This window comes from Berghia stephanieae, chromosome 6 (genome assembly GCF_034508935.2).
Source record: "Berghia stephanieae isolate SIO BIC M18660-M18661 chromosome 6, UCSD_Bste_1.3, whole genome shotgun sequence".
Lineage (NCBI taxonomy): Eukaryota > Metazoa > Mollusca > Gastropoda > Nudibranchia > Aeolidiidae > Berghia > Berghia stephanieae.
In genome coordinates, this window is record NC_088365.1 from 35,557,870 (window position 1) to 35,572,448 (window position 14,579).

General features: G+C 33.2%; 1 protein-coding gene across 1 annotated transcript; it reads right to left on the minus strand.

Moving 5' to 3' along the window:
• Nucleotides 1-1,810: 1,810 nt before the first annotated feature.
• Nucleotides 1,811-14,231, minus strand: LOC144974952 (uncharacterized; the record flags this gene model as incomplete). Its single annotated transcript, XM_078918494.1, is given in 8 exon segments — nucleotides 1,811-3,056; nucleotides 7,516-7,614; nucleotides 8,386-8,454; nucleotides 9,886-9,999; nucleotides 11,498-11,640; nucleotides 12,308-12,537; nucleotides 12,942-13,066; nucleotides 14,076-14,231. Coding segments are annotated over 8 exon segments (1,059 nt in total), but the record flags the coding sequence as incomplete, so codon positions are not given.
• Nucleotides 14,232-14,579: the final 348 nt, after the last annotated feature.

Here is a 14,579-nt window from a genome sequence, read left to right on the forward strand (position 1 = left end):
CATCATGTTGCTTTTTAGTAACCTGAAAGGTTTCTGATGTATGTGTGTTATAAAAATTCTTGGAGATTTCTTGACAATTGTATTCATCCCAAAATCTAACATTTCTGATAGTGTCAAGTCTGTATTTTATAGATGTAATGTTCCATTCCCCAAAACCTTATTCTATCATTGTTTCTTATCATGATGCTCAAACAAATTACAATTTATGACCGGTCGCTTGAAAATAGTTTATGTCGGTGTGGTTTAAATGCTAGAAATGAAATTTATAGTAAGAACTATGAGATTTGGATTCATTTTTTAAATGACCTACAATAAAACTTCTCATTTTGAGTCATTTTTACTCTAAAATCCCTTCTCGGCATCTGGTTTATCCCGACTTACTACCGTTTTGAGTCAGTGGGTCATTTTTATATATTGCAGAAAAATTATTGTGACAAAGGGCACAATCCATCTGGACACTTTTGCCAAACACTCATGAACAAAAAGTCTTCTGTGGCTTTGCATGGTTGGTACACAAGATTAACTATTTGGTCGAATTCTGATTTTGGTACAAATCATACATTTCAATGCCTCAAATTTGTTACTGCTGCATTCTTTGACAAAACTGATGTCCTTTATCCATTCTGCCTCATTGACAAAGAAGACCTAGTTGTTCAATACCTTTGTGGGATAATAATAATAATAATAATAATAATAATAATAATAATAATAATAATAATAATAATAATAATAATAATAATAATAATAACAATAATAATAATAATATAATATAATGCCGGCTTAGTCTAAATAGCTCTTATAATGTTAAATCTCTTTAAAAAGCTAAACACAGTGTGCTTATAAATTCTTGACTGACATTGTGCGGTGCTCTCAGATAATGAGAAATGATTGTTTTGTCGAATTTATTTGTTTAAAAAATCACAATGAAAATTCCCATCTTATCATGCCAACTGACTTCTCAGTGCTTTTCTGCTTAAGAATATTTTCATTATGATGTTTTGAACAAAACCATTTAAAATTAAGAAAAAGGCTTCCATTTGTCAACATTGATTAACCTGACCTGTTGTTTCGAGGTGAAAATTGTCCGTTGATAAAATGATTGAAATGCCATAAAATAAATTTAATTGAATGATCTTTATATATGCATTTTTACACTTAAATCAGCGACGACTGGGGTATTAATGCTAAGAATCGACCTGGGTGGGGTTCCTGATCTCCCATAGTGGGCAGGGAGGTACTGATTGTGTTGTCTATCCCCCCTATGTCTGTTTTCCAGCGTGCTTTCTGTCTTTGTCTTGGGATGAGATTACTTGGTTTTGTCCTAGCTCTAACCAGATACCCTGCTGGGAGGGAAACAAATGTATTGTTAGTTTTGGGAGATGTTATTTTTTGTCTTGTAAATCATCTCTCTGTTAACGTACTGTATTTTGATATGTTTACATATTTTATATGATTTGTAAACATTTGAGTGTATTCCTCTTAGTGGGGACCTGTGCTTGTGTCTGGATGAGACTTTTAGGTGATCTCAAACTAAGTACTTTGATAGTGTACTCTTGGAATCTACATCTGTTCCCTATTTGAACCAATTCCCCTTTGTCTTACCTTTTCTTGGGTGCTTTAATTGTAATTCTAGAACTTTTAACTGTCCCATTTTTTTCCTTTTTACTGGCGCTGATATAACCTTAATGTGTTGCAAGCGCCATAAAACCTTTAAAAACAAACAAACAAACATAAGAATCGACCTTTAATCTTCCCCATTCTGATTTTTAAAAAAATAATAAACAATAGGTAAATATACAATTCGTAGACAAAATCTAGTGTATCATGAAGTTTAATATAAATTTGTAAAAATATTTTTTAAAATAAAGCGATTGTCAAGTTAAATAAATAAGGCAATGAACTTACATTTCTGATTGTCATTTTCAATTAATACGAACAATACATAGCAGACTTGATGATTCAAGGTATAATTAATAAAAAATCACCCTCCCCCCCACCCCTGCTCTCTCTCTCTCTCTCTCTCTCTCTCTCTCTCTCTCTCTCTCTCTCTCTCTCTCTCTCTATCCATCTCTCTCTTTTCCTCTTCTTTTTATCTCCCTTACCCTTTTGTCATCCCCGTGTCTTTTCTTTTTCTCTTTCGATCTTAACCAATTCTTAATCTCAATCTGTTTTACAACCTTCCACCTGTCTCATGTTAGACATCAGAATATCAAATCACTGAAACCAGCAGGCACTTGAAAAATATTGTACAGACCAGAAAAATGGTTGTACGTTTAACATAAATCACAAAGGAAGGTACCAGATGCACTTCATGTTTAAGCTGTGAAAGGGAAATTTTGTGTTTTCATATATTTACGAATTTTAAACTTTTCACCGCTGAAATTTCTCTCTACCATCCAAATACAAGAAATTTACAATGATAATTTATACTAAATAAACTATCTGGAGATTGAAACCAATGGATATAATTGAGATAATTCTGGTGTGGGAAAGATGGTTCATATATGATCTGGTATTTATTTTTTTCTCTTCTCCTTCTGACACCAAAGCATGCAATGCTGTTTTAAAGAGTAAGAGTACCATATTTATTCACGTTAAACTTGCAAAAAAAATAGTGATTTTATTATCTAAATATTTTACTTAAATTAAAAATGCAATGCTGATATTCAAAGTAGTTATGATTGTCTCTTTTCTTAAATATTGCAAAAAGCCCTAATGGTTCAAGGTCCATCAAATCTGAAATAATTATTATTTTAGTCTTATTTTACAAGTACAAGTCTCGAGATATGCTCCACTTAAGTTCAGTGCCCGATAATCTAAATTATATCGAATCATAATCAAGGGGCCTGTTTACCGTCAATTATGGTATTTATATGGTTAATAATTTTTTTAAACTACAAAGGTCACTTGTCTCTCTTGGTTAATCAGTCTATTCATGACTTGATTGGCTGGCCATATTGCTCCACAGGGTACATATAACGAGGCTGGTCCACATTGCGGGGCACTGCATGCATGTGTGTCCTATCAAAGCTTCCATGAGGAGCTGCATGACCTACCTATTGTTTTAAATATAAGAAAATGACGAGTAATTAAAAGCATAATAGTATTGAACATGAAACAAATAATTATTGAAGACTAAATAAGAATTCAAAGATCTGTATTTGGAGCTAGAAATTGGAATACATTAATTTTAGTACAGTTTTAGTTTTGAACCAAACCTTGGCTTGGTCATCTGTCAAATGAAAAATAGATTTGGCCCTCTTTCTGTGTCACCCCGATGTATTCTGTATGTTTGCAACCATTGAGGGTACCCCATCTGGCAGGGATTTTTAAATTCTGGTTCGAGCTGGCTGTATAGTTACTTTAACCCATTTGTCTTACTGTTTTTTAAGACCCAATGTCTGGTGGGGTTCCTGACCTCCCATAGTGGGCAGGGGGGTACATACTTTGTCTTCTATCCCCTTATATCTGTTTTCCAACATGCTTTCTGTCTTTGTCTTGGAATGAGATTACTTGGTATTGTCCTGGCCCTGGCCGGAGTCCTAGCTGAGAGGGAAACAGTCAAATGCATAGTTATTGTTTTGGGAGATGATATTTTTTCCTTGTAAATCATCTCTCTGTTATGTATTATTATATTTGTTATTTTGAATAAGTGCATTTGAGTGTATTCCTTTTTGTTGGATTTTGTGCTTGTGTCCGGATGAGACTTGTAGGTGATCTCAAACTAAGTACATTGGTGGTATGCTCTTGGAATCTACATCTGATCCCTATTTGTTCCCAGTTCCCCTTTGTCTTACTTTCTCTTGGGTGCTTCAATTGTAATTCTAGAACTTTTTACTATCCAATTTTCTTCCTTTTTACTGGCTCTCATATAACCTAAATGTGTTGCAAGCGCCGCAACACCCTTAAAAACATAAAAAACATAAGACCCAATGTGATTGGATGTCTATATCTGTAGCTGTGGTGTAGAGATGACGAACTCAAAACACAACTCAGATTAGATCCGAGGGTTTGAGATGAGGATTAAGTATGCATTTTGCACACATTTTCCTTGGCTTTTATGAGATGGACATTAAATTTAGACTTTCCTCCGATGAAAAACCGTTTTGTCTTCACCTGATAAAAATGTATTTGCGCCTACAAGGCTACAATTCTAATCCTTTTTGTTTAATATCTGTTGTTCTATCATCAGGATATTAATAAAAGTGTCAATTAGAATATACTCTTTAACGTTGATAAGTGTAGTGATTTATCTCAAATCCCTCCTAACTTTCTCAGGATTTTAAATAACTCATAGATATTTTGCTCACAGTGTCGTCTACATAATTTTATAACTCCAGCGTAATTTTACAATCTGCTGACATTACAAGGACGCTGACTATAACACTGAATTAATTAATGACCAGCTGATAGACGAGAAGGAGGCCAGATGCCGGTATACTTATTACTTGTCGACTAGATCAAGGCACACTGTAGCATCTCTTGGCTACAGTTTATGATGCAGTAAAATTATCCTAAAATTAAGCAAAATGATGCCGTCATTTATTACCTGACTGACCAGCCAGGACTAGCATACACGAAATGTGATTGATCCGACTAAATGACCAGCAAACTTCTGGCACTAACAAATCCAGGAACATCATTTTAGATATAAGCAAGTACTCAGCCAAAACTCTGCCTCTCTCTCATTCCATCACTCTAAAACCCAACATGCTATAGTGCTAAACACTCGAAATCCTATTGAGAGGAAAATACTGTGTGAACGAGGGTACGGATTATTTATATCAATCTTATAGCTGTGGAATTAAATTGTGTTATGATTAATTAATGCCATTCAAAACTAGTATGTGTAGTGAGTTGTAATTAATATAGGGTTTTCTCCTGGGGCGTAAGTAGGCGCAACCTATCAAATAAGATGTAATTCCAAAAATATATTTCATCCACTCTCTATACCTATATATGTATATAGTATTGTATATGTATGTATGCCTTCCAATGAATTAATTACATTTACATGAATCACATTTACAAATGTGCTATCGCTAATGTGCTTTTGTAATATTATGTATTTATATGTACTGATTCTTATGCTCTCATTGTTTACTTATCTTTCCCCATCCCCTTAACCTCATTGTATCCCGTTAGTGCTATTATAAATAATTATTAGTAGTATCATTTATTTAATATTAGATCAGTGGTGTTGTCAAAGGTTTGTTAATTGAAAATACTTACGACATCACTGCTCATAAGGAATACAAAATTTTGCAACTAGTCAAAGTTTTGCTCCTATATATTCACAGATCTGATTACACATTGATCTGGAACTGGAGCTGGACCTAGATCTGGAGCTCACATCTGGATGTATGGTTAACTACGTATCAAGTGACCCACTGGGACAATCAAAGAATGATTAAGAAACCCATCCATGAATTAAACAGGCAAAAGCAATCCTTAACGCCACAACCAGACATACGAATGTCGCCACCAATCACAACCAACCCCTACAAAACAGATAAGGAATAAATAATAATAAATTGAGAAACAGAGCGAGAGAGGATGGAAAATTAAATTACCCATAGCCTGACTTGACTCTATTGATAATTTTCTAGTATTCTTTTGTTTAATTACGTGTAAAGGTGAGGCTATTCTTTTGATTCATATTAAAGTATTTCTTTAACGGGAATAATACTTATCTTATGAACCTGATCTATCCCTACATAATTTGCCACATCTACCACCACTACTATTACCTATTTCTTTAAACTTAAAAATTTCTTACTCCCTGTCAAGCTTTCAGAAACATTAACCCAACTATAACAGGGTGACAGAGGCACCAGACGACTTCTGTCTTTGGGGAAACTATTTACTTCTATTTGCGGGTGGTTGGATGGGAGCATCACCCTTGAATCATATACCTATGATGTTCGCATGGGTGTACGATCCAATAGTGATGTCGTTTCTTCTTCTCTTTACTTGCCTATCCTGCTTCTTTGGTTTGTGATTGTAATTTTGACAGGGGATATTTTTTTCCCTGTAAATCCTCTGCCTGTTTGTTCTTGGTTATTTATAATTTAGCTTATGATATCTTTAGGTTATGCTTTTGATTGACATTTGTACTATTTTTGTTAGATTGCTTGTTTTTTTTGTTTCAGCGGTCTCTCATATAACCTCAATTGTGTTGGAAGAGACCTAAAGCAACAAACAAACAAACAAAACTACTTCTATTTGTCTTTACCTACTTGCCACTTCTCCTACATAGACGTGGCAATAAGCACTGAATATCAAAATCATTTTTATTTTATCTTTTTTAAATCTATTTTTTAAAAGTATAACTATCATTCTTGGATGTTAAATATTGCAGAAGGCTAATGACAGAACACAATAATAATAATAATAATAATAATAATAATAATAATAATAATAATAATAATAATAATAATAATAATAATAATAATAATAATAATAATAATACATGCATTTATACGGCGCTTCATCTCATTAATAATAATAATAATAATAATAATAATAATAATCATCATAATAATAATCATAATAATAATAATAATAATAATAATAATAATAATAATATAATAATAATAATAATAATAATAATAATAATAATAATAATAATAATAATAATAATAGATCTTTATCGTCTATAAATATGGCAATTTGTCATTTAGTTACACTTGTTATAACCTTATATGAGAACTATAACATTGAACAGATATTTCACTCCTACTTATTCTCTCTCTCTCTCTCTCTCTCTCTCTCTCTCTCTCTCTCTCTCTCTCTCTCTCTCTCTCTCTCTCTCTCTCTTCCTCTCTTTCTTTCACGCGTGCAATATACACAACATAAACATATTAATTTCATTTTCAATTCGTTACATTTGTGGCAATTCGACACCAAATATTATCATCATTATCAATTGGTCAATTAATCTAACATTAAATAAATTAATCAGTCAATCAGTCAACGCATTAATCCTTGGTTTTGCTGTACCATATGAAATATTCAACATTTTTATTGCTGATGGAATGAACGTTGATTTATACTTGTTAGTTCTACATTTAATCTGACAAAACCTTCTCCCAGATGGTAAAAGACTAAATTCATGGTATAAACCAATTTACGTTTATTCAACTTAACAATGCCATTATCACATATTATCTCATTCTTCTGTAGTGCTTCATTCATCCTGTTTTGTTGATAAAAAGGAAACCCGAAATGTCCACATTATCTGTTTTCGAATATCAAATTGAACCTTACATTCAATTTCACAATCTCGAAGTGCTTTACTTAGATACTGACAGATTGATCCCACTCTGGATAAACATTTATGAATCCACCTTTTGTAGAGGAGGAAGACAATAATGATAACATCAGCAGCACTTGAGTCGAATTAGAGGGAACAAAGAAGAAAAGGACCATAACTGATTTGTAATTGGTTTCATTCCAGTAAAACGAATGTGATTAAAAAAAAATAAATAAATAAAAAAATAAAAAAAAGCTTACATTTGCCCATCGGATATCTTCTTCTACTTGATCATTCTGCTTCCTGGCTTCAATCCAGTTGGCCGACTGTCTAGTCAAACTGCGATTAAGCCTGTCATGCTGTTTGACAATTAAATAGATAAACAAGTAAAGGCAAAAACCAACTAGATCTAAAAGGAGATAAATAATAAGTGACCATCTTAATTAAAGAGAGTCAACAATAATAGCCACTACATCTAGTAGTAGTAGGTCAACAAGGAAGCTTCTAAGTATTTATAAGCAAAATAATTGTGATTTTAAATCTTCTCTGTGTGATGAGGCTCTTAATCTTTTATCCAATTTTTTAAGACTTCACTGCCTGTCCACCCAGTATTGATTGGACTTCTGGGTCTGATGGGACTTGAGATAGACGTCCTATCCTAAGAGTAGCTAGAAATTGCTATAGTCCATTTATGTTATAACTGAAATTGGAATAAACTTAAGTTCCATTGGCTCTATGGCATTGAATGTTTTTTAAAAAATATAAAGTTACTGATACATTTTAGGCTTCCACTTTCAAGAATGTGGGTAGACCAAGAATTGGATATAGAATGCCTTGAATAAATGAGATTCTCACATTTCTAATTTATTGACCACATTGTTGACACACGGGAGACCTGACTTATACGTATAATTTATTATTCTTTATGAAAACAGAACTTAGTAAAAATTCTCCTTCCTCTTCTCATTCAATTTCAATTGTTCCTAGCATATCATTGTCTAGGGTGTCAAGGTGTCACATTTCCTACTCATGCCATTAATTTAGGTTGGCATTTTTAGTCTTTAGTTAGAGAAGCTTTAATTACTTTATCTTTTGAACTATTTAAAACAAAGCAAATAAATGATCAATACCTGTTCTTTCTGCTTCTGAAATCGACCGTATAGATCTCTTCGTGCCATCTCGCTGGTGCTCAATTGGCTCTAAAAAAATACAAAACAAAACAAACAAAAAATGAATAAATATAGCTGCTCTGTCACCATGGATGCTTGCCGTGAATGTGTGTATTACTTCAAATGTGTTAGTCTGTTTCTAGTATCCATAAATCTCTGTCCAGTGCAAGTGTTCGTAGCCTTTGAGCTTTGAGCTTTTTTTAGCTTCATCATGTGTGTTAATACTGTTGTAGGTTTCTGTAACTTGCTATTTTGATTGGACGGATAGTTGGCCAATCGCATAACCCCCTGTCTTGGAGGACCAGGATTAATTTTGGAGATTCATTCCTGGATTGGCTACTCTCCCGAGTTTGTAAGCCCAGTCTCCCATGGTTTTCTGTTGGGGTTTCCTTCCCTTAGAAGAATGTCTTCTGTGACTAATGAGCTCCATCTACCCAGTTTTGAAATCAGAGTTTTCCTTCTCCTAGATGAATTGTCCCAGTCGAGACTAATGAGCTCCACCTACCTAGGTTTGAAATCAGACTGGTTGTACTCTACATCTGTCATATGCATCCTCATTACTGATTTTGTCTGGCCAATATACCCCAATAACTCGTCTCAATTGTTTGCAATGAAGGGAGTCCAGAGTATCCAAATTCATTTTTGTAAGACCACAGTTGTACATAAAGATTGGCAGCACTAGCTCTTCGTAAAGGCATAATCTTTTATTTTCATTAATGATGTTCATCCTGTTCCAAATATTGTGTAGTGTAGTTCTCTGAATGCAATTTGAGCTAGCATTTTTCTCCGTTTGATGTCTTCATTCTCATTAACCAAGTTTCTGAGTTTTCTTACACTTTTCCATTCCGCGGAATGAAAAAAAAAACATACAAAACAAGACCATAATTATTGTGTAATTAAATTAGACACTTCTTAACTTACATTTGGTAAAATATCTATTTTGACTTTAAAACACTTTGAGACTTATGGCATCAATCTGGTATTATGTCATTAATTATGCACTGAGGAAGAAAAGTGAGTCTAACGAAAAATGATCAGGATTTAGTAGCTTTTTAAAGGATAAGAAACAAAAATCTTCTCCCCTAGATGAGGGAATTTATTTTGATCTGAGTCGTATAAATTGTTTTGAATTAGATTTTAAAGAATAATTTCATGTGGATATAATAATGTTTTCAGACCACTTGCCACAATTTTAAATTGTTGGGACATAATTGTTTGCTTGTTGTATTTTCTTTTGTTTGTTTTTTTGTTGTTTTTTTTTTATGATAAAAAATCCTATTGATACTGGTAGAGAATGTAGACTGAAAATGATGTTAACTTAAATGTTTCACCACACCTAATCAGCTACCAACCCATACTATTTATTTTTTTTTCAATTCCATTGAATGTTTGGAAGCTATCTAAACGAAAATGACAATAAAAATAAAGTCTAAAATGGCTTTTTTTTTGGTGAACACTCACCATTATTTGGTTCCTATCCTGCTGTGCATGCTTTGTCTTCAAGGTCAAGTCAGCATTGTCCTTCTTTAGCCGTTGAATTTCAATTTGTTGGTTTCTATTTTCCACAGCAAGAATCTTGATATTAAAAAGAATTGCTTGAATAATAAATCATGTAAAAACAACTTTTCTAAATGATCAACAGTAATTTACAAATCAGTTTCCCAATCATTTCCTGGTTATGATGGGTTAGAAGCAACAGCATAATATCCATTTGTGGGAAGTCACGACACGGTGAATATCACCAATGGCTGGTTGAATAGGTTAAACTAGGAATTTGTTTTAGGGGGCAGCATGGCTCAGCAGTATGGTCTTTGCTTCATACCCAAAAAGTACTGAGTTCAACTACCCAACTCGCTGTGTGGCCTTGAGCAAGTCACCTCGCCCTAGCTCACTTTGCGGCGCTGCACTGCGGCTGATAATAATAATAATAATAATAATAATAATAATAATAATAATAATAATTATTATTATAATAATTATAATAATAATAATAATAATAATAATAATAATAATAATAATAATAATAATAATAATAATAATAATAATAATAATAATAATAATACATGACATTTATATAGTCGGCTCACTAATTGGAGACACCGAGGATGTACAAAGAAGAAAACAGCTATCAAACGCCGCACTCAGTAAACTCACCAATGTATGGATTAGAGGTGACAAAATAAAGAGAAAAACCAAACTGAAACTGTACCATGCTCTTGTAAAACCGGTAATTCTGTATAACTGCGGCACTTGGGCGTTGACAAAATCCGAAGAAGAACATCTGGATGCCTTCCATCGCACACAGCTAAGAAGGGTACTGGACATCAAATACCCAAAAAAGATCTCAAATGAATCACTCTATAAGATCACAAAAGAAAGACCAATCTCCCTTGACATTTTACAACAACGATGGCAACTTTTCGGTCACATACTACGCAGGGACAAAAACATACCAGCTAACCAAGCCATTTCGGGATACTTCCAAAAACACGGGAACCTTTTCAGAGGAAGACCGATCACAACACTCCCTGTGATCCTAAACAAAAACCTCACAACACTTGGACAAAGCATTAGTCTCATAACGGCAGGGGACCTTGAAAATCTGAGAACCTTAGCAGAGGACCGGCAATATTGGAGACACCTCACACAGGAAATACTGGAAACAGCCAAGGCGACCCGATCTTTCGGTCGAGACGCGAAAGGCATCTAAGTCAAGTAAGTCAAGTTATATAGCGCATTTTCATCATTGTGTGATGCTCAATGCATGTTACAAATAAAGAAAAGTTACATATATAAAACGTATACCACAATGATATCAATAGCAGCAATGTATGTAATATCCTATCAATATCATGAAAATGTAACGGTAAAAAGGTAGACCAGTGCTTTTAACAATGATTTAAAACTGTCAATAGATTTCGCTTCTCTTATCCATCTGAGCAGGTCATTCCACACAAGGGGCCCAGTGTGGATAAAGGAACGGCTGCCATAAAATTTATAATTATAATTATTTCGAAGAGTAAGTTCCGTTTTGTCAGTCGAGGATCATAAATTCCTATATATTATTACTAACCTCGTTCCTCCTGATGACATCGTTGACCCGATTGTTTGGACCTAGGAGATTCTGACCAGCAGATTTGCTGCTACTTGGTTTATCTACAGTTGTTCCCCTTAATTCATCTAACTCAGCTTGCAAAAGCTCTGCTCTTGCCTCGGCTATAAGTAAAGGTCACGGGGTGGGGGGGGGGGGGGGGGGGCAAGAAGAAACATGAAAAATCTATTTAACGTTTTTAAATAAGCATAACAAAATAATACAAACACAAAAAAAAAAACAACAAAAAAAGCAAACAACAGCCAAAGAAAAAAATCCCAACAAAAACAAAACAAAAACAAATCAAAACCAAAATAAATAAATAGATAGATATACAAACAAATAGAGGGATAAATGAATGAATAAATAAATCATTAAAAAAACAAAAACAAAAAAAAAACCCCAGAAAAACCTTATACAAAATATAAATAAATAACATTTGTTTCTATCTGCTAGTCATCATCTCAAACATATTTTGAAACATTTTGAGCTCAAGATTAACTGGTTATATCTCTATTTTTGGAATATTTTGAGATATTACATTCATTACAATCTGAGATTAAATGCCTTCTGCTGAGAAATTGTTTTGTTCAAATCTAGAAACTGGCTCAAAAGTTATACTATTCAAACGAGTTTATATATAGTTATTAACACAAAAACAAACAACAAATAAACCCAACTTCAAATCAGTTTTTTTTTCTGAATTTGGAGAAATTTGGAAATAGAACAAGTTAATCTTCAGTCCATAATATTGTGATGCTGATAAAATCAAATTATCTAAAGTTACCTTACCAGCTTTTGCTTTCTTTTCATGCATGTGAATTACGTGAAGAGTTGTAGCAGCTGACAAGTTTGTGTCACGGTTGTAATTAACTTGTCGGTGGTAACGCTGTGCCCTCAGCTCATTCCTTCTACTCATGAGCAGGACCTCAGATTGTAAAGCATTGTTTTTGCTGTGGTATTGTGGCATCATTCTTGCTTTAAGATGGTACATGTTTTCTTGATCCTCTGGTAATGGAAATCTTTTTTTTTTTTTTAAAGGTTTGAGGAAATAAGGCACAGTTTAAAAATGTTTTTTTAATTATTTTTTTGCAACCCATAATTCTTTAACAGGATATCAAATAACCTGCTGTCATTACAAATAATTGTTATCAATATCATAATAATATCATAATAAAGGAAATTTTATCTAGATTTTTAAAAATATATGTACAACTTAAGCCTAATGTCTTGTCGGCTCTTAAAATCCCAAAGATTAAGATTGAAATTTATCATGAACACGTATCAAAATATATTATTTAGTAATAACAGTTTTCTGCCACTGCATACTATTTGTGAATAATATAGAATATGAGTTTTGCCTCTCACTAATTTATTGACATTTTCATTGCATGTCTTATAAGATTTATTAAAAGAGTAATCGTACCTTTTCTGTTTATCTATTGAGCTTTCCCCTCTTTGGTCTCCATCTTTTGTATCCTCTTTTGCAGCATTGGGATCCTCATTGGTCTTTTCCAAATCCTTCACCGTAGATGTTGCCTTACCATGAAGCTTTAATGGTAAGACATCAAAATATTGGGGACCATTTTAAAGAATCATACATCGTTTCATAATCAAAATCTTTCCGTAATCTTGGATACAGTTTGAAAAATCAATCATTCAAGTGGTTGACTTCAACACTTTAAAAGGTCTTAATTTTCAAAACACCAACAATAGGATTAAAATAAAGGTCCAGTAGTTTATCAGAAAATTATCAAAAACGTACGTTAGAGCATATTAATGAGGAAATGAAAAGAAACCACACACACACAGATACACACCCACACACATATACACACACACACATACACACCAATTTGAGAGCTGATTATGCCATTTGAGTAGTTTCTTCTACGCTAATGGTAGGTGGATCCAGCGTTGTCACTAATAAATACTTGACATAGGGCTGGTTAAAAACAATTTTTAAAACAAGCATTTATAGATCATGATATCCACAAAATGCACTTCTCTGCGGGTTTTATTTTTGGGTGACAATGAATGAAATGGAGTTTCAGTAATGGTCAATGCGATTCATCATAAAACAAGCAGTCATTAGCACTTTATATTCTAAATATTCTTTTCCAATTGATGTTATGCGTTTTGGTAAAATACCTTGTCTGTCTCTCAGATCAATCCACATACAATGTACCAACATAAAAACCATATGTGTGTAACATGAAATATGTATAGTCGGTTATAAGGAATTAAGTAGGAACAAATCACCCCCTTTGAAAGCAATAGCAAGGAGCTAAGAGATGTCAGCTTCATGACCAAATATAAATCCCCACCGATACAGTTGATCCAATTTATAAATCTTGTAAGACAATTTAACATCAGGAAGGCCAAAGCATTGATAACAAAAAAGTACTAAAAAAAAAAGAAATAGAAATGAAATTCGTATTGATGACATTCCAAACCTCATCCTCATCCATTTCTCTCTGTCTCTCTTCCACACACGTCTTTTATTTTCTTATTTAATTTTTTAGTTACACGAAAATTCTACAATTTACAAAAAACCTACTTCTTCCAAGTCATTGATGAAACCAAGAAGAGATTTGACCAAGTTCTCCTTTTGTTGTTTCAAATCAGATTCCTTTTTCAACGTGTATAGCCTTTTGATTGCATTTTGAATATTTCTACCTTGATCAATATTGTGTTGAGTTGAATCATTCAGTGCCTGGAAGTTATCAACATAATTTATGTAAGCCTATAAAATCATAAATTTTATACTTATTTCATAACTTAAATAAATTTCTCTGTATTCATCCTCATGTGAAATATTATTTTAGAAGTGCCTTTAAAAAAAAGACTGAGAGAACCAAGGTGTAAGCCACAGTGCAGAGCCGTAAAGTGTGCAATAAGGGCTACATTTCTTGTTCAAGGAAAAAAATTGAAATGTTTACAAGGGCTCCAGCCTGGGTCCTAAAGCACCTCGTCCATCTTGCTCCCAAGTTTAAAAGATAAGATGAAGTTATTATTATTATCAATTCATACAGGGATGTTAAGTTTGTTTATAAAACCATTA